Source organism: Falco punctatus (assembly GCF_963210335.1).
Source record: "Falco punctatus genome assembly, chromosome: 6".
In the NCBI taxonomy this organism is placed as follows: Eukaryota; Metazoa; Chordata; class Aves; order Falconiformes; family Falconidae; genus Falco; species Falco punctatus.
In genome coordinates, this window is record NC_137585.1 from 32,475,225 (window position 1) to 32,499,490 (window position 24,266).

At 43.6% G+C, this 24,266-nt stretch overlaps 1 protein-coding gene across 1 annotated transcript in view; it reads left to right on the forward strand.

The window, feature by feature from the left end:
- Nucleotides 1-24,266, forward strand: part of ABTB3 (ankyrin repeat and BTB domain containing 3) — a 197,469-nt gene that overhangs the window by 152,158 nt on the left and 21,045 nt on the right. Inside the window, exons 6-12 of the mRNA XM_080393300.1 lie at nt 8,516-8,681; nt 12,108-12,197; nt 15,371-15,472; nt 16,587-16,680; nt 16,790-16,925; nt 18,574-18,794; nt 20,201-20,379. Coding sequence (XP_080249426.1) covers nt 8,516-8,681; nt 12,108-12,197; nt 15,371-15,472; nt 16,587-16,680; nt 16,790-16,925; nt 18,574-18,794; nt 20,201-20,379 — 988 coding nt within the window. The remainder of the gene's footprint in view (nt 1-8,515; nt 8,682-12,107; nt 12,198-15,370; nt 15,473-16,586; nt 16,681-16,789; nt 16,926-18,573; nt 18,795-20,200; nt 20,380-24,266) is intronic.

Below are 24,266 nucleotides of genomic sequence, written 5' to 3' on the forward strand. Positions count from 1 at the left end.
AGAGCAAACTGTGGAGCTTAATGCACTCAAATTGAGGTGAGCCAATAACCTCTATCCCAGCGATGAGAAAGAGCTGCCTCACAAAATCAGAGGGTCAGAGGGAAATATTTTTAACAAAGCCTGGAGTAGTGCCATATCTCTAAGGATTAATAATAGTAATGCCCAATGTTTGAAAAGGATGAAAAATGATCCAAGGAAAATTCCAGGCTGTTAGTGCAAGGCCTTTGAATGTTTTTTCAGGCAAAGACTGATTAAAGACATGTTGTCAAGGGAAAAATGGGATAAAATGTGACACAGATTTTCTAAAGATAGATCTTGCCAGACTAATCCAATAACTTTTTGATAAGATAACTGATTTTCTACCCCAAGGAAATTCAGTAGATTTCATCTATTTGGACTTGAGTGAACAATTTGATGCAGTCCATGCAGGGAGCTATTAGTTAGGATGGAGAAGATGGGGGTTAGTAAGCGAATTGGAAAGTGAGCAGGGGCTGGCTTCACGAGAGAGGTAGCAAGGGCTGCGTTGGCTGCGATAGGGTTACAAGCAGAGATCTTCAGCTCTCACTCATAAGAACCGGTATTTTTTAATTTTCAGAAAGGGTTTTGGCACAAATCTTAGCAGTGTGCTCATGAAGTTAAAATTTGCTGATGCCATGGTGCTGAGAGGCATTGTCCTGACAGAGGAAGTTTGGGAAATCATCCAGGAAAAAGTGGATGACCTTGAGGGCTGGGACAGAAGAAACGGGATGAAATGCAATTTTCCACAAATGGAAGGCAAACACGCGGAAATGAATTGGAAAAAATCATAGTGCAGTGTATATGTAACATATACACTATATATGCAGCATAAGATATATATATATAGGGAGCCGAGTATTGGAAAGGTGGTGGTAAAGACTGTAGAGCAGTGTTTCATCTCAGAATGACTGTAAACCACAAAAGTGGATTTTTCCTCAGCCATAAAAAAAACCACAACCAAATGCATTTTGAAGATGCATTGGGAGAAGTATTTCCAGTAGTAGGAGGAAAATATTGGTGCCTCTGTACATGAAAGTGGTAGGAAGTGATGTGGAATCACAAATCCTGTGTCCGAGTCAAGAAAATATTCACATTGGACCCAGTAGAGAGAAATGGGCTGGGGTGGTTTGAGTTTTGACAAAACATTCTTATGAAGGAAGCCTAGAAGAAAGGGACTCATTCAGCTGAGCAAAGTGGGTGCTGAGGGAACGTGTGACTCTTCTCCAGAAATACAGTAAACACCGCAGAAGGGAAAATACACTATTTAAAGGGCAGCGTGGACACAGGAATATGTGAATGTTAACAAGTCATAAGTTCAAACTGAAAGCGTGGATGGTTCTGAGCCTTGCTGCAGCGTAGGACTGGGTTTATTAACCCTCCAGCCCCATATGCTTCAGCAGCCACTGCCCCATTGCAGCCATAGCCAGGGCTCCCAGTTGCATTTACAGCTCTGATTCAGAAAGGTCTCTGGGCAAATGCAATGCCTGCCTTTGAAAACTTGTCTTTAATTGAAAAAAAGTCCTAATTTCCAGTTAGGCTTGGCCTGAGAATACCTAAATCTGCTTTTCTGTCAGGGACCATCCTTTTAAAAGAAGGCAGTCTAGGAAAATAGGATTATCAAGCTCAAGAGTGTAGGTTATTTAACACGCGAGCATCCTTGGGTCATTCTAGAGAGTTTTCTTAAGACCGTGGAAAGGGAAAAGTACAGCAACATAAAGGGCAGATGTGTTATTTTGTTCTTTCAGAGCAGTCTGTACCATTTGCCATGTCATCGTAATACCATACCGCACATGCAATTCTAACTTGAAAGTGAAAGAGGAAGAGTTGCATTTAATGTTTTATTTATGGAAATCCTGTGCCTGTACTAGAGCATGAAAATATAAATAGACTTTAATAAATAGAGATTTGAAGGCAGAAAAATATTTCCACTGCTCTTTGCTCTCTCTTAAAATGTGCTGTGTAAGGGGCCAAGTTTCTGGAGAGGGAGAGAGTAAAAAATCACTAAGAAATTCTGCTATTTAATTACATACAGCCACTTTTAAGTGGAGGTGGTTGGTGTTTGCCTGGCTCCTTGAACGTCCTTGTTCTTCCCACAGATTTTCACTAATCCTTTAACATCAGCCATGGCTATTGCCATAATTAGACACAAAAATGGCAAACCAGTGAGCAGTAGCAAACAAGCTACTTGACAAAATCCAGCAGTCTCTTGGGGCAGATGGTGCCAGTGGATGAAGGAGATTTTATTACTTAAAAGGTAGAGCACGGGTTTCCTGAGGTGAATCTCAACTTCTCCTGCCAACTGGCTGCTTGAAGACAACAGAAAAAAAAATATTGAAGTGGAGGACCTTGTCCTCATGTTCTCCTTCACTTTTCGGGCAGAACACACTTGTATTTTTATGGGCTTTAGTATCCAGCTTCCTGGGTTTTTCCCATTGCAAGCAAGTTCATTACTGTTTCATATGCTCTGTCTCTATACACATTCCTGAATATAATAATCAGGATACAGATAACATACTGTCTTCCACTCCTAAGTGAATACTTGTGCTATCTATTTATATGGAAGATAAAGCTGACCCAAATTCTCCTATGATATGTTGGCCTTGTTCAAAATCTGAAGTCAGAAAATGTCTGAACATGGTTCCTGGCCTATGTACATGGGAATGTAATATAAAGAGTGTTTTGAAATACAGATTTTTAGTCTTGATTTGATAGTCACACCACTTTTTACATTTATTTTCCAGTATCTGTAACCAATTTATTCTCAGGCCTTTGACAAGAATAAGAAGTTGGCCAATAAATATCTGGAGTATTTTTATTTTCTTGTCTTAATTTGGCTCCTGATTAAAGTAAATGGAGATACTTAATGTCTGTATTAAAAAGTAGTGTTCTTCATTACTTTGATCAACATGTCTGTGCTTATGTTTCTCTCTAAAACTGAAAATGCAAATAATTGTCTCAATATAGTATTTATATTGCAGTCCTATTAATATCAGAATTATAGTCCCTTTTAAAGCACCGCATTAAAAAAAAAAAAAAAAAAGAGTGCTTACAAATTTAAGTCAAATTGTCTGCCGCTCCTGTTATTGCCGTTTGTGTCTGTAGTCTCACTGAAGAGCCCCAGGCAAGAAACAGGACCCTGTTGTGCTATGGGCTGTGCATACCCAGATCAAAACTGTGATCCCTGACCCCAAGAAATTCAGCATTGCAAATGTATGTATACTGCTGGCAAAAATATGACTTCTTCTAGACTTCCAACCAGCTGAACTATAATTTCTGACTCAAGACCTCGTTCATATTTAGGTCAGAGACAGACTGAATAAACTCCACAGAGCTAAAAAGATGGACTTAATTAATAGATTATCATTCTTTTAATTGAAAGGGCTGGCGATCGAGTCCTGGGTGGACAAACAAGGTTTTGGTGCTTAGTTATCAGGATGATGATCTGTTCATTTCAGTGGAGGGGAACGTTTGGGCTGCTGCTCATTGGAGTCGGCACTCCATTTCTTTTAAATCAACTACTAGCATGCTGTGCCAGCATGTATAGCTTAGAACGCGATTAAGACATTCCTGCTTCTATTTTACAGAGTTTCTTTACAGAGCATTGGGGTTTTTTTTTCCTTTTTAATTGTCCACTACTGACTATAGCAATAATCCCCTCCCAAAGAACAAATAATTAAAAAACTATGTAGTAACGGAGCTGCTGTGTCTATGTTATGATGGAAACACCTTGCCTTTGAATGATCCATTTTCCCAAATGCATTCAATCCATGAGTAACTTGTTAAAGATCTGCACAGACTCTGTCTTAGCCAGTCAGAGTGAAAATGAACCCACCCACCCACCCCCCAACAAACCACTTGCATTTAAACCATTGCTGTAGACATGCTGCATTATATTTTTGTAATGTGGGTTTGGGAAAAGATAAAAATAATGTGGTGTACTGCTAGGAGCCATTATAAATGAAGAAGATTATCTTTGATTCCTTGCAGAGGGTTGAGTATTTCAGAGTATGATTGTCATGGTCACCGTGCAGCATTTGACAGTGACCATTCGCAAATAGTTAATGTTACCATGGCATTCCCATATAAAGGCAAAGTAAGTTTAATTATGTGCAGTGGCAACACTGTAATGATCTTGAAGATAACTGCTGTGGAAGCAATATCTGTGAGGAATTAAAAGAAGACTTGGAGAAAATTGTATTACGTTGTAAGTTAAAAAATGCAGTCACATCTTTGCTACAGATACAAAAGCAGGAAGAGTTCACCTATTTCTATTTTTCCTTTTACTTCTAGAAGCAATTGTTTGCTTGATTCAAGGTAGGGAGGGACCAGTTAGGGAGCTTACAGGCTGAGTGATTGAACGCCTCAATCAGAGGGGCAGATTTGCTGTTGAGCACAAGGACTGTGGTCAGTGTATGTTATTAATTCAGGCATGTTATTTCTCAGCTCTGAAAGTGGGAGCATGTGTACAGCAGTGGTTGTGCCAAGGAGCCTATCCAGCTCCACAGGTTGCTGAACAGGGAAATCTAAAATAGGCTCAGTCTTTTGAGAGAGGACATCACCCTCAAAGGATGCTGGTCAGTCCTGCCTTTGTCAGTGTGTCGCCTCTGGGGGACCTGAAAGTTCACCTGACCCAGCCAGCATCTGGGGTGGTGAAGTCCTGCCATCCCGAGACTGTCCCTAGGGAGAAGAGGGAGGGAAGAGCGTTGGTCCCCTATGGTCTTCTGCTTCTCCCATCGGCCTGCCCTGTCCCTTTGATGAAAAAGTACCTTTTCTGCAGGGTGAGGTGTTCAGGAAAGGACGACCTGTGTGAACACTGGCAGCTGGCAGAATCTGCCAACGAAACAAGGTGGCCTTGGAGAGGACATCCCACAGTTGGGCCAGTGAAGCCTCCTGTGTGCTTGGAAAGATCACAAAGACTTTGGCAAAAGGGCTGTGACCTGTGCAGCTGGGGAGGTTTCCAGCTCTGTCTGTGCTTACACTGGCTTCCCTTGCTTTGCAGGCACAGTTTCACAACTCTAAAAAGTGACCCTATATATTTAGCTGACTTAACCATTCGTCAACGTTATTTTTCAAGCTTCTTCCCATCCCTTTCCCACCTCTTGACAGCTTGTCAGTGTATTTGTTGCAGTCCAAAGTTAAGAAGTCTTGAATGAGTCAAGCCTGGGTGCCTATTCCCATCCTCCTGTTTCTGTCTTGCATCCTTTAATATGTGTGATTACACAGTGTAATACGGAGCAGAGGCCCTCTGCTCTTTTGGAATCAACATTATGCAATTAATGGTATGAAGGAGGACTTGTGGAGCAAATGCAGTGACGTGGTGGCTTAGGGTTGATTTTTGATGGATTTGGGGGTTGGTTTTTTTTTTTATTTTTCAGTTTTCATTTTGAAACATGACTGCTTGGTCTGTCTGCTGTACTGCCTTCTCAGTTGGCTTTCTCCAATGTTAAAAGTGAGGCTGTGCTCTCCTATTTTGTACTTGTAGTTCCTGATCACTTTTGATCTGTCTCTTCACTGCTTTTTATCTGTATGTGTTAAATCTCCTTTTCCTTTACTCATTCATCTCTCTGACTTTTTGAGACATTGCTATGTTTTCTCTTCTGAAGCATCATCCATTCCTTTCCCTTGCATCATGCTTGTGTTTTATTAAACTCCCCAGTTTGATCACGATCCATTTTATTAGTCAACATATGACAGTGGTGGCACTGGCAATGATCTGTGTCAGATTTTGCCATATAGTTTCCTTTGCTATGTCCCATAAATCAGGGCTGTAACTCACTCATGATGGGTCCTTTTTGGGCAATGGACCACTGCTAGTGGTACTAAGTTGTGGTTTCTTGCTTTGTGGTACTTGGTCTAGATCGCATTTCATCACTGCTGGTGTCCCAGCAGCCGTGCAGCCCAGGTGCTCCCCTGCATCCCTGTTATTGTTACAGTGTTTGTGCAGCTGTGGCATCCTGGAGCCCTTGGAGCAAGACCCTTATCCCCCTAGCTGACTGAGAAGTACTGATTTGCTGATAGCCAGTATCAGCTGTAATTAATGAGCTTCCTTGGCTATAGCAGCACTGATGTGCTTTTAGGGGACCAGAGCCATCATGGTGGAGTTACTTATGGAGAAGTAAGTAATTTCTGAGTCTGTGCCAGAGTAGAGATCTGGGCAGCCCATACGGGATAGGTGAGATAGGTCCTTGTTCCTCCTTCCTCCCTTGTGTGGGTGTGCAACCCAGGTCAAAATCTGGCTGTTTTTTTAAAGAGGAGATCATCAACTTATCATTTTGCATGCGCAGAGCTGGGCTGACGTCAGCAGAGCTCTGCCTGTTCCTGCCAGCACCGAGTTTGACCCATTTTATTCAGATCGGTGTTACATGCCTCAGTACAAATGATGAAGCAGTGACTTAATACAGGCAGTGATTCATAGTGGCAGACAACTCTGCAGTCCTCAGAGGATGTCTAGATCCTTCCATAGCTGCACTTTGCTGAGGAACAACCTTTTTCAGCCCAGAGTCATCTGGAAATGGCCAGCTGCAGCTGGGAGGTCCAGACTCTCTCCATGAACCAAAACCCCCACCACCTAACTTCTGAGCATGCTTTATCTTTGCCATACATTAAAGGAGGGCACAGATGATCTCTAGAATCTCATGCTATGAGGGTAACAAGTACCAAATGTTGCTGTAGCTCTTGTGTCAGAAATGTGCCATACAGTGTGAATGTGTTAAGCTGCAATTGCTCCTGTGGATCTTGGTGTCGTTGAGCTCAGCCCTCAGTATCTGTGCTGGTTTTGCTTTTTCCTTAAACTTGCTCAGAAACTACTGCAGAAAACTCTTGCTATGCATTGCTTTCTTCATCTCTGTGGTTTTTAATATTCTGGCATATTACTGGTGCAGAATCTGTTACTGCTGTTATGGTGTATTTGTTGTAACCGAGTGTTGTGTATTATTAATCTTGCAGCATGCTGTTGTGATGAAGTGTCATCCTTGTTCCCCTGAGTAATGATACTCCAAGCATACCTTGTTTGCATTCTTAGGACATCAACTCTTTAGCAGTCAAATCCCAAACTGAGCACATAGTATGAACATCAACGGACTATCTGTTGTCTTTCAGACTGGTCGTGGCCCAGCACAGCAGAGAGCAAGCTTTGAGCACAGATGACAGTTTCAGTACTAAGTCCTGCAGAAGCTTTGATCAAAATACTTTGTGTTTTTCATCTCACTTTCCTTCCTCTGTTGAAAGAGTAGCTATTGCTGCATACCATTGCTTTTATATAAACAGCATATTTGTTGCATATTGCTGTTAAATATTAAGCAGTGTTATATATTTTTAAAGCTCTGATAAAGCACTTTGAAGAAGAAATTTAAATGATAATGATGTGCTGTTTATATTTTTCTTTTGGTTTCCTGCATTTTTTTACATACGAAATAGAAAACAAGTATTTGATGTATGTTTCACTTTTTCACTTTTGATCTTCATTTTGGTTTTCATTCGTAGTAGCCCCTCGTTTTCTGACCTAGCATTCTTGGAGAATGAAAGTGATGTTTTTCCAAACACTCCTTTATCCAAGTTCACACCAAAAGCACTGTGGATTTGGACTCCACCCTCTGCCCCAGACACTCCTCAGCATGAAAGAAAAGCAAATCTGTCTTTTAATAAGATGAAACAAAGTTGGATAAACATCAGACTTGAATTGCCTGGCTTTCTCTGGAGCTTTAGATTCACATCTTGCTAAATAACTCCAGCCCTTCTTCCGTTTGAAATGGGTATCTTGAGCAGTTGACAGTTTGGAGATCTTTTGAGTAAGACCTTAAAAGAATGACATCTCGTCTGTTAGACGCAGCCAGCAAGGATTTGTGGTGTTTTGCCAAGATTACCTGGCAAGACTGCCTTCTCCCTGATCATATATATGGTGCACTGATCTACAGGTGGCCCTGCTTGAGCAGGGGAGTTGGAGGACCAGATGACCTCCGGAGGTCCCTTCCAACCTCAGCCAGTCTGGGATTCTGCAACATTGCAGAAAAGGCTTCCCTGTTACTGTACTGGGCTGTGCTGGGAAGATCCTTAAAGGCGTTAGGAGTGACATTATTTTCTTTGTTGTATTGACAATGATTATACATCCATTTGATGTAATTTCAGAGCTTACTGAAGCCACTGAAACTTTTCAGAGATCGAGGGGACCAGATAACCTCACTGTGCAGTGAGAAAACTTGCAATGAGACTGTATTGTGCATTGCTTAAACAGGGAAACAAAATCAAGTGAAAGCTGTGCTTTTTTTGCCCTATTTTTTATAAAATGTACTTGTCCCATGAAGGATAGACCAAGGGCAATCTCCATTAGCTCGCATTAACATTTCCTATTCAGCACTTCCCTCAAACACGCAGGTCAAAGGAGAATGAATATGTGCATGACCTACATCCTTTAAAGACAGGGCAAAGTATTATTTTTGTAGGAACAGCGAGGCCTGTCCTCTGATTGTCCTCTGAGGGAGTGTATTTCTCACATCCACAGAATTGACGACTGTTTTTGTGCATCTCGGAAACTGGATGCAGTTGCCACTGAAGCGAAGTTCAAGCAGGACCTGGGCTTCCGGATGCTCAACTGTGGCCGGACAGATCTGGTTAAACAAGCCATATCCTTGCTGGGGCCGGATGGGATTAACAGCATGAGTGAACAGGTAACGAGATAGAAACTTAAAGAAACAACTGTGAAATGTGAGAGTTTTGTCTGCTTATCACAGAAAACGAGCCTCAGCTTTCAGCTAAACATAGGCAGGACCTTAATGCTTTGTGTGCATTACTTAACACTGAGGTAAAGCATTGCCAGGTGAACATCTACGTTAAGTTTGGTCTTTCCGAGCTGTATTGATTCGTTGGTACTGAGGTAACTAACTCAGCACGAGGGCATGTGCATCCCCTGAAATCTTAACAGTGAACTGAGTTGAATAAAGCCAGAAGATCCCAAGAGAGTTTAGCGTTCATCTGAATACTTAAAACTGCTGCAGTGCCGTGAACAGTGGTGCGGGGCATGGCTTCGTGTGGTGAGCATTCTGACGCTGAACACTGCCTTGGGATCTGCAACACTTTTCACGTACACCCCTGGCAGGAAACAATTGATTGCTGGCACTCTTTAATTGAGTTCAGCCCAGTTTGAACTGACCTTCCAGAGGTGAAGGTATCTCTGCAGTGTTACCCCTCCGCTGGTCATTGTGGATGACATCCACCAGTTGAGAAGCCTTAATTTCCCTGGAGTTACACCTTCATGAGACTGGTGGTTGTGTCTGGGGATAAGCCTGCCTCTGCAGCTACCTACTAGCAGCAGTCTGTTGGACTGTGATGCTCACCAAGGTGGTTCCCCCTTCCCAGTGGGAAATGATGGCCATGGATACTACAGTTTCCTTTTAAAGTAGAGTCCACTGAATTTTCTGGTCCCCCTGGTAGAAGTGTCACTGCATGTTCCCAGAGCTGTGGCATCTCCTTTGGCAGGAGGCAGGTAGCTGCCACCCCTGAGGTGGTCACTTGGGACAGGAGCTGGACTGCTAGTGTGTTTAGTCTTCTGAGATGAAAGCTGCTCCAGGATTGTGAGTTACGTTGCTGTTCAGTACCTTCAGACCGAGTCAATATTGTGGATTTGTTGGAGAAAAACTTAAGGGCAGTACTTCCTGAAATAAAAAAATTGTATCAGGCTGCTCATTCCAAGGTTCATACATTATATTTTTTAATTTATTACTATTTTAAATTAGTCTGAACCTGGAAACTTTTCACAATATATTTCCTCTGTCCTCCAGGCTGAAACCTGGGAACACTGGCTTAATTCATCGAAGCACCTAATCATATGCTTATCCCTGGATGTAAGCTTACATCCTTATTTGAAAGTTAAGCTTGTGCTTAAATGCTTTGCTGGATCAAACATCCCACATCTTCTGAGATCCCACGTGTTGTAGGGTCCCACATCTTGTAGGACAGAGCCCTAAGCAATACAAGGCTGAAAGAGAGTACTTTTTTTATTTTGCCGAAAGCCAAATGCCCTTTGATGCGCTGACTGTGCACCTTGTTACCATGTTCCTTTGTCAAACACTAATGACGGGCTCATTAAAAATCCATTCCTCTCGATTGCAAAGAGAGGGGGGCTGAGCAATGGTGCAGCACAAGGCTGAGCTGCAGAGCAAGCCTGGGGGGACTGGCAGAGGCAAAAGCAGCAGGGACAGCAGTGCAAGGGAAACGAGGAGGTTGGAAACCTTATTAACTCTTTAGAACCCTGATACTGCAGAATGACATTCTGAGCCCCTTTTAGTCAGTGGTAAGTCCTTCTTCAGCTTCAGCAGTGCCAAAATATCCCACGTCGTCCCCAGGCAGACCCTTTGCTCCAGGCATTGCTACAGGGTTATTTGCCATGGCTGCCCACGTGCTGCATCTTGCAGGGGTGAGCACTGGCACAGGATTTCAAATTCTTTTCTTCAGATCTGATTAGACCCCTTGTGCTATTTTTTTTATATATTTATCAATTATTATTTTTTTTAATTATCAAATGATGCCACTTACAGAAATAAAAAAAAACAGTTGAAAGAACATGTCTTTAATTTTGAGTTGCCATCCTCTCTGCATGTTTCAAGGTCCAAACACAATATTTTGTAATTCTTGTGGTCCTGTTTGTTCCTGTAGTGTGTATGGACTGCCAAAGGAAATGTTTTGCCACTGACTGTAGCTGAAGTAGTTTCAAATTCTCTTTGCAAGTAACTTCAAGTCACTCAAGAACTCTCCTTGCCTGGGGTGAACTTGTTTTTTCTTGATATTGGCATGAGTCCCTAAATGCCTATACCCTTATTCTGTGTCCCTGTAAGACACTGCAGATCTGCTCCTGTGAAATGGTCAGTGTGTTTCAGGAGAGATCTAAATACCTTGCAGGGGCAAACCTTAATTTATATTTTCTCTACAAGAGCAGCCTGTCCATATATAAGCACCAACTACCTTTAGCCTTGCATGCAAACAGGAAAAATGGGGCAGTTCAGCCAAAACAGTGGTGCTGGGCTCTTGCTGGAAAGAGAGGTGTCATGGCTCTGTGACTGGCCATGCTGGGCACTTCCAGTTTCTCTGAAAATCGCTTCACTTCACGGCAGCACTCAGGTTAAAGAGCAAGTGGGCTATCGTCTGACAGCAAATTTACCAGGGGACCTTGAGATAGGCTATAAACCTGCATGAGAGGTAGCTGCGTGCTACAGTAGATTTACTGTAAAACAACTGGTGGCTGTTTATCAACACCCCCTACCGTATTTAATAAGCAGCTTTTTCTGTTATAATTTATGGTAGATTTAACAACTTTTTCAGGGGTTCATCTGGACTCATTACCACAGCCATGGTAATACTTATCTTAAGGGAAATGGTGATCAGCCACAGCAGGTATTTTAGATTAATACAAATGGCATTGTGGTGGTTCTGTAGTGAAGGGTCACTTAATCTACTTTTCCTCCAAAAAGGGCCACGTTTTCCTAGAGACGGCAACTTGCAGCAATACTGTCTGGCATTTCATTTAAAATTAAGTCCTTGTTTGCTAGGGAGTGCTGTACAAAGCCTTGACATTCCCAGCCCCTTACGGTATCTGCATTGAAAAAGCTGTGCCCAAATCTGACCTATCTTAAAGAGGAGTTGAGATGCTTTTAAAGACTCTTTCAGTTACTAAAAGGTTAGTTTTTATGAAACTGTGTTCATAGAAAACTGAATAGAATTACTCTCTTTAAAAAATACCGGTGGAAATACAGTTGCTTTGATAAAAACATTTCTCGGGCTCCAAAAACAAAGATGCTCAGTTTACTATATGAAGGTGGAGATGAGGCTGGCAAGCCTGGTTTCACTCACTATGCTGAGGATGCTGAGGATAACATGAAAAAAACACAGTCAACACAAGTGACAACAAAAATGGAGATTTAAAAAAAATGTTCAGCTTTTGCTAGTCTGAGGGGCATGTCTGTAACAGAGGTAATGGTTTTCATTACATACATACTGTTAGTCTTGATGATATATACTTAAATAATTGTTTAAGAAAATTAAAGAGAGTTCTGTGTTAAATTTGTCAATTCCTTTGTTTTTTAACTCCAAAAAATGACTAGGGCATGACTCCACTGATGTATGCTTGTGTCAGGGGTGATGAGGCTATGGTGCAGATGCTGCTAGATGCTGGAGCAGATCTGAATGCTGAGGTGAGGACTTTCTGTTGGTTGTATCTTTGTTCTGTTATTTGTCTACATCTTAAACTACCCCCTGCAACTGTAGTAGAGGGAAAATTCCAAAAATTTAAAAAAAGATAAATTTCTCTTATCCTCCATGGCACCACATGAAATGAATAGTGAAATCAGACTGCATTAGGTTAAAATTGGGATTCACTGCACAGAAGGGGGTCAAGTCATCAGACTTGCCCCACAGGTAATATCGATTTAGTTGTGTTTGCACACTGCGAATGAATACAGGCGTTAGTGCTAGCACAGAGCACAGCCCCAATGATACTGGAAGGACTCCCTGAATCTTAGCTGAGTTAAAGTGAAGGGGGTAAAAGAAATATCTGTCTGTTAATGTGCCAAAGCTTGAGCATTTCTATGCATCGGGATGTTCCAGCTAAGCATCCCCAGCACACAGGTGCAATGTAGATTCCACTGTTTTGTTTTACAAAGTACCTTGGTGTAAAAACTGTTGAATAAGGAGCTTGAAGCTCCCAGAATATCAATGTCTCTTTGATGAATGCACATCACAAACTTACACAATCTGTCCACCAAACAAACTGTGGTCCAACTCAGTGCAATGCAGGTATGTACATTTTTAAAAAGCCGTTTGAAAATCCGTGAAAGAATTATTTGTTAATGATTCCAGTTTCAATTTGTTGAGGTCATGAGTAAATTAAGCTGTCTGCTTCACTTATCTGTGTTCCATCTGTTCTGTTTGGACTTGAGCGAGCTGATAAATTGTAGTCACTGCTTTCAGCCAGACGTTTTGCACTTTTGAAAAATCTAATTTAAAAGTAGAAATGGATGTCACTTTTAAGAGACTGATAGTCACTACTATGGGATTGCTGTTTGGTGGCTTATGTGAAGTCAGCTGATGATTTCAGTTCCCCAAATTCAAGCACACCACCCTCAAGAGCTGGCAATAATTGAATACTTGAACCCTTGTCAGCACTCTCAGTAGGTACACCAAAGACTGGCTGGGCATGGAGACTGATCTCTCCTTTAACCCTGCCTGTGCCTCAGAGGTGAGATGGCATTAGCTGGTTCCTAGGACAAATTTTCATTAGGAGCAGTCCTCCCAGTTGGTCCAGTAATATTCCAGACTTGAAGCAAATGCAAATTTAAACAGTTTTGTCTTCCTGAAACTGCTGACATCTGAGAGAACAGCTCTAGTGAGGAATGTGAACCTCCCTGATTCATTTCTGTAGAGTGTTTGCTCTAAAATGAAATGAAAACACTTTGGGACAAGAACTGTGAATAATTATGGTGTGCAATTATGAGATGATTTGTGCACACCACAACGAACTGTGCAAATTGGGCAATTACAGCAAAAAAAAGGCAAATCAACCATGAACAAAAATAAATACTCTGTCAGGTGCCTGCATCATTTTCCCCCTTTCACTTTGCAAATCAGTTATATATATATATATATATATATGTTTCCAAAAGTAGCGTCAAATACTGGGTGCCTCCCTTTTTGATTGCCCATCTTTAGCAAAAATGGACTCATTTCCAGATGTGCTGAGAAGCTGCAGTTTGCTTTGGAGTCAGAGGGACCTGTAGCTGCTCAGCAAATCTCAACTGAGGCCTTAAAAGCCCAGTCCACCACAGGTCTTTTGCAACACCATGTCATCTGGAAAGAACTCTAACCCAAAAACCAAAGGAGCAAAGGAGTTAGGATGACTTCCTTTTCTATGCCGCTTTCCGTGGGCTGCCCCAAACAGTGGTGAGAGGCCATGCTTGAGGAGGAGCTGGATGTGTTCACTAAACTGTGATCGTGCCCATCCTCAACCTCTGCTGCTCTTGCTCCCCAGCCTAAACCTCAAGGCACAAGCTGCTCAAACCTCTTCCTTCTAAGCAAACACAGACCCGAAGAAGTACCGTGCCTTTGCTGAGAGGCCAGCAAACTTTTCCTGTTACACTTTGAGCTCTCTCCTTGGCAAACCTGGGTGATGACAGCCAGGTGCTGGTGCAGATCCACTCTGGCAAGCTGCAGGATCTGCATGGGCTCTTCAGTGTTTGCCCTCATCCCTGTCCTTGGGACTGAGGTCCTGGTCGTGTGCTTCTAGCAAAACGCTGCATGTGGTGCTTGGAAATGCGAGCTGCTAATGCAACTGAGCATTTAAATAACTGGCCCTGCTCCCCTACATGGATAAAAGTACTTCAGACAAGATAGTGAAAGCATAGCTGGCTGATGAGATGGTTCACTCTGATTTTAGTCCTCCTCTGAAGGTCAATAATAAGATTTTGAATTTTAGTGTCACACTCCATCTGAGTGTGCAGTCTTGGATTGCAAATGTTCATTAGATTTTTACCATCTTTGTGAACCTCGTCAATATTAATACCCCCCTCTTCAAGACAGGGAATGGGAAGCAGAGTGGTTATTCATCTTCCCCGATGTCTGCACTAGAGGAACCAGGCGCTAAGGCATAGAAAATCGAAGGAGCAATGTGAAAAATACCATTTTGTTTTCTAAGGATATAGTTTGCATCTGTCTTAACTGTCACCACCCTGCTCTTTTAGCTCAACTCAGACAGGAGAAGACAGTAAAAATGAGTTTTTTTAAATCATTCCTGAAGTGCTACTCTGCCCCTTCACTTTGCAGCTATATTTTTCCTCCAGTGGGAGAGGAGGAGCCTGGAAGCACACCTGTGCACTCTAGGGTAGGGCTTGTGATGTGTCTTTCATGACAGCAGTGACAAATGTCATAGGAATTTATGTGGAAAGGATTTCTTTGGGCCTGGAGCAATCCCAAGACCCAGAGCTGTTGGTACAGGGTCTGGTGAAGTCAGTGGGAGTGATCCTTAGCTGTAAGTGTCCTGATCCATCCCTGCTTCCCCAGTGTGTGCTGCTGTAACCAGCTGTGGATGTTTTGACCTTGTGCAAAAGTATCTGGTGGCCAGTGGTTTAGATGGAGCTACAGTAGTTGGTAAAAAGACTTAATTTGGTATGGACTCTATTCAAGCTGTCAAATCAGCATGAACAGTTCTACTATTGAGAAAATTTTTTCAGGAAAAAAAAATGAAGCCAATCATTTTGTAAAGCACCCTTCCCAGGTTTTCTATTTCACTTATCCCTCACATGCCTGGCTTTCAGGCAGGTTGAATTTTATTACGTATAGCTCTTTAAAAAAAATAACTTTAATTTGTTTGTAGGTTGTCAGTACTGCTCATAAATACCCATCCGTCCACCCTGAGACCCGCCATTGGACAGCTCTGACATTTGCTGTGTTGCATGGACATATTCCTGTAGTTCAGGTATTATTGTATTTCCCTACCTGCATCTCATTCTTTTGTTTCTCCTCTTCAGTTCTAATTAGATCCATCTCAAACCAGTATCCTCTTGTCATACTCATATTGGTTATTTCTGCTTCTTCTAGAGTGTACTGATATATAAAAGACCTATTATATAGTGAATGTGGTGTTCAAACCTTTAACCAATATGAGGTTTAAATAGGACAATCTTAAAGCAAAATTGCACCAAAGAAAGTCTGACAACTCCTTGTGCTCCTTCCTGACCACTTGTTTTATATGTTTGTTTATTCATTCATTACACTTTCTTACACTATAATACTCTAGCAAACAGAAAACTGCTGCCTTGGTGGAGAAGAGGTGGACAAACAGCCCTTGTGCTGCTCCAGAGGGGGAGAAGCACTCGCTCTCCTTCCCCCATTGAGGTGTCACGTAGGGTATGCTGGTTCTGTGTTTTGGCATCTCAGACACTGAGAAGGTTTATTCTTCAAAACAGCTGTGTCTATGGCACACTTAATGAAGCGCCAAAACTGTGAAGGTCTCAAGACAGAAATGGCCAAGAGGGGGCTGGAGCACAGGCTCCATCCTGCTCTTCTTGGCCAGTGTTGTTTTCAGCATTGTTGTTATTCACGTGGAAGTGTCCCTGATGGAGATCACAGCTTTTGGACTCATTGCCACAATTGGTTCTTAAGAATTGCCTTTCTTTTGGTCATGTCTTTATGATGGAGGCAATTGAAATCTAATCCATTTTAGGATGGTGCTGGGCTTCTAGAAGACCATGAAGGAAGGATGCTTGTTGGGCTAATTTTCAGTACTTCCATCTTCAGTGCATTACTTCCTTAACACTGACCTTACCCCATTTCCCATTCAGAAACACTGGGTTACACTTTTTTGGCTCTAAAGCTGGACACTAGTGTTCCTGGTGTCTGGCAGCGTAAAATGAGCGAAAAAAGGAATCAGTTTGCCTCTGTGAAACAATGGGCAGAATTTGCATGTCACTTGTCTCCATCATATCTGGTTTGCAGATGACAAGAAGCATTAGATTCTCATTCGTCACTGTTCATGAACTCTGAAGACTGCGATATCCCCAGTTGCTCTAAATAGTGAATTTTCTTTCTAGCTGCTGCTGGATGCTGGAGCAAAGGTAGAAGGTTCCTTGGAGCATGGAGAGGAAAATTACTCTGAAACTCCTTTACAGTTGGCAGCAGCTGCTGGTAAGGACTTTCTTCTACCACTGTAATATATTCTTCAGTTGTTGTCTGTGTTTTAGGTGGGCAAATACTAGATTTTGAAAGAAGTAAAAATGCGTCTCTTGACTTGCAGGAAATTTTGAACTGGTCAGTTTACTGTTGGAGCGAGGAGCTGACCCCATGATAGGAACAATGTACAGGAACGGCATTTCCATGACTCCACAAGGTGACATGAACTCTTTCAGTCAGGCTGCTGCACATGGACACAGGTAGAGTGGGAACAAGTCTAGTGGCATCCTTCAAGTGCTTATTTTTTGCCTCGGCATCCGGTTTGAGCAGATGGGTGGAAGTTCTGCATGAATAAATGAACATGCCACCAACTGAGCAGAGATGTAAGGCTTTTTGCTAGCATGTGAATTTAACCAGTTGGTGGTACAAGCTGCTTTTTGATACCTGATTTAAAAAAAAGGAAAGGGACTCCTTGTGGTGTGTTGCAATGTAATGGTTGTTAAATGGCAGCTGATGTGACAGCAGAAAGGAATGCCAAAGACATTCCTTCTGAATTTCTTGATGTATTTCTCAGGTTTGAGCGAATGGTGTCTGTACTGCTGCAGCCTTAATTTTTGTTGTATAGAGTTTCTCCATCTGTGTTTACTGCAAAGTCCTGTGTGTCTTCACGTTGTATGTATGCTGCAATTTTTTTTTTTTTAAAAGTAATGAAATGAGCACCTGGCATGCATGATCTTGCAACGCTCAGGAGTTGACTGCAGTGTAATGGATTAGTATTATGATCTTCACGTTCCTACTTTTCTGATTGTAGCCATCCAGAGGAACATAGATACAGGTTAGAGACAGTACCTACCGTCTGTTTGCTTAGAGATGAGCTGCTAGTCTAACAACATGCTAACGGCATGTCAGGGCAGGTTCGCACAACACTGCCCCTCTGCAGCCCGGGAGGGATCCCTGGGACAGAGAAGGCAATCTGGTTATCGGGGTCTCACGTTCAGCCAGCACGAGCAGGAGCCACGTGCCCAAGGAGGACCTGGGGCTGTCCTCAGACTGGCTGCTGGCTGTGCATGTTGCAGGCCCTGGCTCTTGTGCTTCTGCCTGTACACTGCTCACAAACACAACCTCCTCCTTCCCTCTCTGCCTGAAATTTGTCTGGGACATGCCGTGCCCTGCTGCCACTCCACACCAGGGTCTGAGCAGGTGCAGGGAGGATGCTGGAGTCGGAGGGAGGTGGGATGGGGGCCAGCCTGGTTTCTTTTCTCACAGCTGTGAAACCAGGAGTGACTCTTGAAATAGAGGAGGTTACGCTGGTACAAACCTGAGGGCACCAAGTCTCTGTGTTTGGGCTTTATTATTTGATAGCTCAACTGGATCTGTGGCTTTGCAAAGTGGTCCCAGATGTGCTCGAACCTACCCTGACTGGCCTTGTTGAATGTCTAGCTGCTCCAGCTTCCCCAGACCGCTTTGAGTGTAATCAAGTGGTGGTGCTTTCGGTAGCTCCAGGCAGCTCCCTTCTCAAGTGGCCTCCATGGTGGAAGTCCTGAGAGCTTGTCCCACAGGCACCTCAGCCTTCCCAGGTTGTGGGAAGAAGTCCTGAGTCACCTTTAGCTCATGCATCTCTGTTCCCATGAGATGCCACCACTCACATGACATCTGTATGGTTCCTGTTGTGACAGCAGTGTCTCACAGATGTGGCCCAGGCAGTGCAGGTGGGCTAGCAGATGCTGTGCTTGCCTCAGGTCTGCTGTCAGCTGGTTCTGCCACTAACTGGAGTAATCTCCTGGTTGGGTTGTCCTAACTTGCCATGTCACAGCAAGTACGCTGGGCACAACGAAAGCCTAGCCACTGACTCTGCTCTCCTGCCCTCTCTCTCCCTCTTCCCTCTCTCTGTTGTGCTGTGATTGACAGGAATGTCTTTCGTAAGCTGCTTGCTCAGCCGGAGAAGGAGAAGAGCGATATTTTGTCACTGGAGGAGATCCTGGCCGAGGGGACGGACCTGCCTGACTCGGGGGCAGCTCCGCTCTGTGCCAGCCGCAACAGCAAGGCCAAGCTGAAAGCCCTGAAGGAGGCCATGTACCACAGCGCCGAGCACGGCTACGTGGATGTGACCATTGACATACGGAGCATAGGTGAGTCCTGGGCCCGCTCCTCTCCCTCGGGGAGAGACCGCTGTAGGAAACGCATCTCTCTTGACGGGCTGTTGCTTAAACTGACCACAGCTGCACCTTCCTCAGCCCTTGTGGAAGCAGAAGGCGATGGGGTGTTTGGCATGTTCCCAGCCCATTTCAGCTCCACAGCTCCTGTTCAGGGGCCACTGGCACTTTTCTGCAGGATGGAGTGGTTTCCACCAGCAGCCATCTTCACTGCTGTGTGGCAGGGCATTAAGTAAGACTCTGGAGCAGTGTTCACCAACAGCTTCTCTTTCACACTCTGCTGTAAAGCAGTCCACCACTAAAACATCTTTTATTTTCTGAGGCTTGTGAGCCTCTGAGGGCAGGAGCAGGGAGCTGGTTTCTTGGTATGCCAACTCTACCAGTGCGGGGCTGGAACATCAAACCAGCCTGCTGGGCAGTTGCTTGTGCCTGTGGGGAGGGTGGTTGGGTAGCGCAGAGGAGCATCGGTCTGGACTGTGTATTTACCATCCCCATTGATCTGCGTGCCTGACACGTCTCTGGCCGGTGTGATGCTCCAGCCCTGGGAACATGGCATGGGTCAGGGTGCGCGGTGGTCTGAGCGATGGCTCGCTGGGTGGGCTGAGCAGGCAAAGACCTGGCAATGAACAGGACGAGAGTAACGGGGCTCCTCTCCAGGCACTGGACGTTTGCTGAAATGGAAGGAAAAACCTTTTGTAGCCAAACACCAGGCTTTTGCTTTCTCCTGCTCTGTTCTGCAAGAGCAGAAACTAGGTCACATCCAGCCTAATGCCTGCAGAGGTATTTTAGCTCCATGTGCTTTCTCACTCAGTGCATGGGAGCGGTTCCCTTTAAGTTCCTGGAGAGTGGTTCTGCCACGACAAACTGCTTGAAAAGGCTGATCTGCTTAACTCTCCCAGTGCTGTTTAGGGAAAATAGTAATGATCAGGAGAGGACATCGGGTAGCATTTAAAGAAAGTTTTACTCTGAAGACCACCAGTTTGAATCCAGGTGCGTAGTGACCAAAATCAGGTTTTTTACCATTCAGTGGCTCTCCGGGGCTGCATTCAAACAAATGAGCTAGTGTAAATCTAGGTTCCAAAAGGTTTTTGCATGACAGAGCACCACGGTAATTACCACAAGTTGGCAGTCTCAGCAGAGGAGCTGAAAGCTAGATGAGCAGAGAGACCACAGTCTTCTCTTAATATCTGGAGGAAAGCCTCTGTGCATTAACTCTGGGATTCCTGATAACCGATGGCCTTCTCAATCAGGGATAAATAAGAATTTGATTTCTAGGATTATTTGGCAGCTTTTGCTTAAAATCTTAACATAAATAAAGGTAAAAAAGCAGAAGGGCACATCCTTCTCTGAAGCTGGGAGTGAGCTCTGTCCTCTGTCTATAGGTGTTCCCTGGACGCTGCATACGTGGCTGGAGTCCTTGCGCACATCCTTCCAGCAGCACAGACGACCCCTCATCCAGTGCTTGCTAAAGGAATTCAAGTCCATTCAGGAAGAAGAATACACAGAGGAACTCATCACACAAGGGTTGCCTCTGATGTTTGAGATACTGAAAGCCAGCAAGGTAGGATAAATAGTGCGTTTTTAAAAAATCAGCCTCATTCCCATCCCCTAAGACACAAAGCTTGTGATACTGTTTTTGCACAGCTGTTCCAAAGCTTTTTCAGACTGTATAGGATTTATTATTATTTGTATTATGTATCTCAGGTTTTTGCACTGTGGAAGCGTGGGTTAAGAACACGCAAGTTAATCACATCTCCTGCTAGAGCAGCTTAATACTGATGCTGACAATAAGCTGGAGAGACAGCAGAAGCTTCTGCACAGTGCTGAAATTAAAGTCAAAAGGGTCACTGCAGTATGGCAAGAGGAGTTCATAAGCAAACCAGCCCCAAAGAGTAACTTTACCCAACTTGTGTCACAGGACAGTACAACAAAGCTAATATTCAAGTTTGCTTTGGATTTCTTGAACCTGTCACATGACTTTCTCTTCCCTTCATGTGGGATTTGGACTGTGAAACTTGTGGGGAGACTGGTTTCTAGAAGCACAGAACGGGGTAATTTTTTAAAATCTTCTGTGTGTTTGTGCTTGTACCCTTCCCAAATTTATTCTTTCAGCTGACATTTTCTTAGCCAGACAAATCAGTCGAACAAAACCTTTTGAGGGAGGTACCATTGGGTATGCAATTATAATAGTAAAGGGGATGATCATGCGGCAGACAAGGAGAGGAAAATGTCTTACCTAGTGAAGGATAGATACTTCCTTTTAAAACTTTTCCTAACTAACAGTCTCTTCTCTACCGGTCCCCCAATAGTCAGTTGCTCCCAAGGAATGCCCAGTCAACTGTGCTGTTACCAGAAAATCATTTTAGTGATGAAAAGCCTGAAAAGGATTTGATTGCTGTTCTTTTTCTCATACACTACGATACATGTTGGTATGGTCTTCTAACTGTTTAACTGGGAAGTCAGTAAATTCTCACCCAACTCTACATGTAACAGAAGGAGCAAATCATTTTTAGCACCTGCAGCAATAGCCTAAAAACGCAAAAAGGGGAGAGGTTCTGGTATAGGCACTTAACACTGAAAGGTTCCAGACTTAGTATAGTGGCTAGTTAGTGGATTTATTGTATCCTGCTGCAAGAAAGGGCTTAGACTACCATCCCAAGCAAATCCTGAGCATTTGTTCCAGCAATTGTTCTGATTTTTGCTCCCACGAGCCTTCCCTTTGGGATTAGTTTGTATTGGATGGTTATTTATAGAGAATATTTGAGATAGCTTTTAGGAAATCGTTCCAAATCCTAGGATTTGTAGATTCCTTGTTCTGAATTTGATTGAGTTAATGTATGTTCATCCAGAAATTACCAGCAAGGTGCTGTTTGATTTGAAAGCTGTTACAAAACTAATCATATTGAAAACTTCAAAGAAATTAAGTTTACACCTCGTAATCTAAGATGAGGCGTGGCTTTAATTGCTCTTCTCCTGGGTGGCTGAAGCCAAGGCTGATGATCATTGTTAGGGTAAGTTATACATAGGGTATAAACATAGGATTATCCCACCAGGACATGTTAGACTGGGTCTTCCAGAGTCTATTGTAGGAGACCTGCTACCTTCTGCTTTGGGTTCACTTAAAACCTAAAATGTGGAGGGGTGAAACAACTGAAGTACCACAGAAACTCCTACACAACAAAGAAGGAATCCGTGCTGACCTTTATTCCTGCCTCTGGGCCTGGGGGAACTGCCTGTCTTCACTCTTCATGAGCAAGCATATTCACAAACACACACACATACACTGCTTCATATTCTTAGAAAAATAATTAATCATTCTGGGACACAGTAAGGGTTTACAAATTGACTGCAAATGGCATGAATTACTGCAGCAGTCTTGTCCAAATGGCCTCTCGGAAAGCTTTCCCAGACAGAAATGAGGACAGACTCTATGTAACCCTTTGGAAGGAATCAAAGTAAATTCATTTGTAGCAGAATGCGCCAATAGCAGTTCTCCCTGGTCACTCCATAGAAGGCAGCCGAGGAAAGCTGAGATTCAAAGGATCTTATGTTCCCCTTCTCTGGAAGGGCCAAGAGCAGAGGCTGTTCTTTATGTGTACCCACAGAAAGGAAATGTCCTTTAAGAGGTGTAGAGGGGCTGTAACTGTGGTTCACATCCCTCTCTTTCAGCAGCAAATCATAAAGCTCTGCATTTTGTAGAACTGTAGGGAGAGGAGTTTGATTTGCCCACATGGGCGTCCTTTTCCCTGTGGGCAGGGAACTTTGAGAGAGATTACAGCTCTTGCTCAACATCACAGTCTGGCCCAGTACATTTCCTTAATGAGTTTTTCAGGGCAAAAAGTATAAAATAAGCAACTAGGAGGCACAGAGACACTTAGTATTTCTTGGCTGATTTAAAAAAAGGTGTCCCATTTGCTACATATTGTGACACTCAGTATCTTTTAATTGCTTGGCAACTTGCACCTAATAGAAATGGCATTTTGCATTCCTATAAATAGTTCCAACTATCCCATAATCTCAGAACAATTTACAAATATTAATGAGTTGAGACATGGAAGAAGATCTTATCCTTCCGTTACGAACAGGGAAATTGAGGTAATTAAACGGGCAAATTTTCAGCACCTCGTAGAGTGACAGTCTCTGCCTCAGAATCTCTGACAACCAATACGTACAAGAATACTATCAGATATAAGGAATCCGTTCTGTCTTATAGATGGCTTTTTAAAATGCTTGTTCTAGAGGGTCCAGATGTGAAGGTTTATGGGGGGGTTGTGCCACCAGCCAGCACTGATGCTGGTGTCTGGCAGCGTGGCACTCCACTCCCATTTATGTGCCAGAATACTGACAGTAGAAATAAAAATAGAAAGAAAATTTGCAGAAGTCCTGATGCTGGAATGTAGAATGTCAACAAAAATTGGCAAATCAGGCAAAACTGGCTGAGCTGAAGTCCCTAGTTTTATTGCCACTCTTCAAGCTGTGAAATAAACGGGTAAGAACAGTGAATAGATTGCACATCATCTGTTCGCTGCTGCACTAAAGCCCTGGAGGAAGACTTCCAAAAGCACAAATGAAGGTTCAATACCCAGCTCCTGGTGGCTTCCAGTGGGATGGAGCACTTTCATTTCTTTTCATGCCTGTAAATGTCTTTATCAGCTGCACCGCTGAGAATTGGATGGAGAGCGAAGAAGTGGCAGTATTTCCATGCTGGCGAGGCAGAGCTGTGAGAACAGGCAGAGTATCGCCCTACACTTGCTCCCCCACGGTTCCCACTGTCATGCAGTGAGTTTGGGTCATTACCGAACCAAAGACCAGAGATGAGGTACTCTGGAGAAAGCAGCATCAGTGCAAAGGACACAGAGAGCTTGGTTTAAGGCACTTTCCTAAGAGCAAGCAAAACTCAGACAGGGAAAGCTCTAATGTCAGTGACATGGTGGTGGATTTGGGCCACCAGATGAGCAGGAAAGGCACTGCCATTTTGGGATGGACTGAATCTCTTTGGCAGGCGAGCACGCAAACATAGCCTGATAGAAGTGGTTTGGACAGGGCTGTGTGAGACAAAAGCCAGAGAGATACTTCTGGGAGCGAGCAGCCCTGAGCTAAACTTCAGCTGCTTCATAGAGCAGTCCCTCAAAGCTAAGATGACACTGGAGATCTTGTAACAGAAGAAGGATAGGAAGATGCAGCTGAATTCCTGCCTGTGTTGGTATCTGTGTTGTCCTCTTCTTCGCCTGGGGAAACCCTCCCAAACTTCTCACTGGAAGCTCTGCTTTGCCTCCAGCTGAGCTTGATGTTTGTGTTGCCTGAGCTTGGCCCTCAGCTGGCTTGCCCTCCTGCCCCATGCCAGAGGACCATATTTGCCTGAGGAGTGGATGTACTTGAGGGCTGGTCACAGCTTGGAGATTGCTCCCTCCTACCCTGCCCAAATAGAGACTTTTAAAAGAGCTGTTT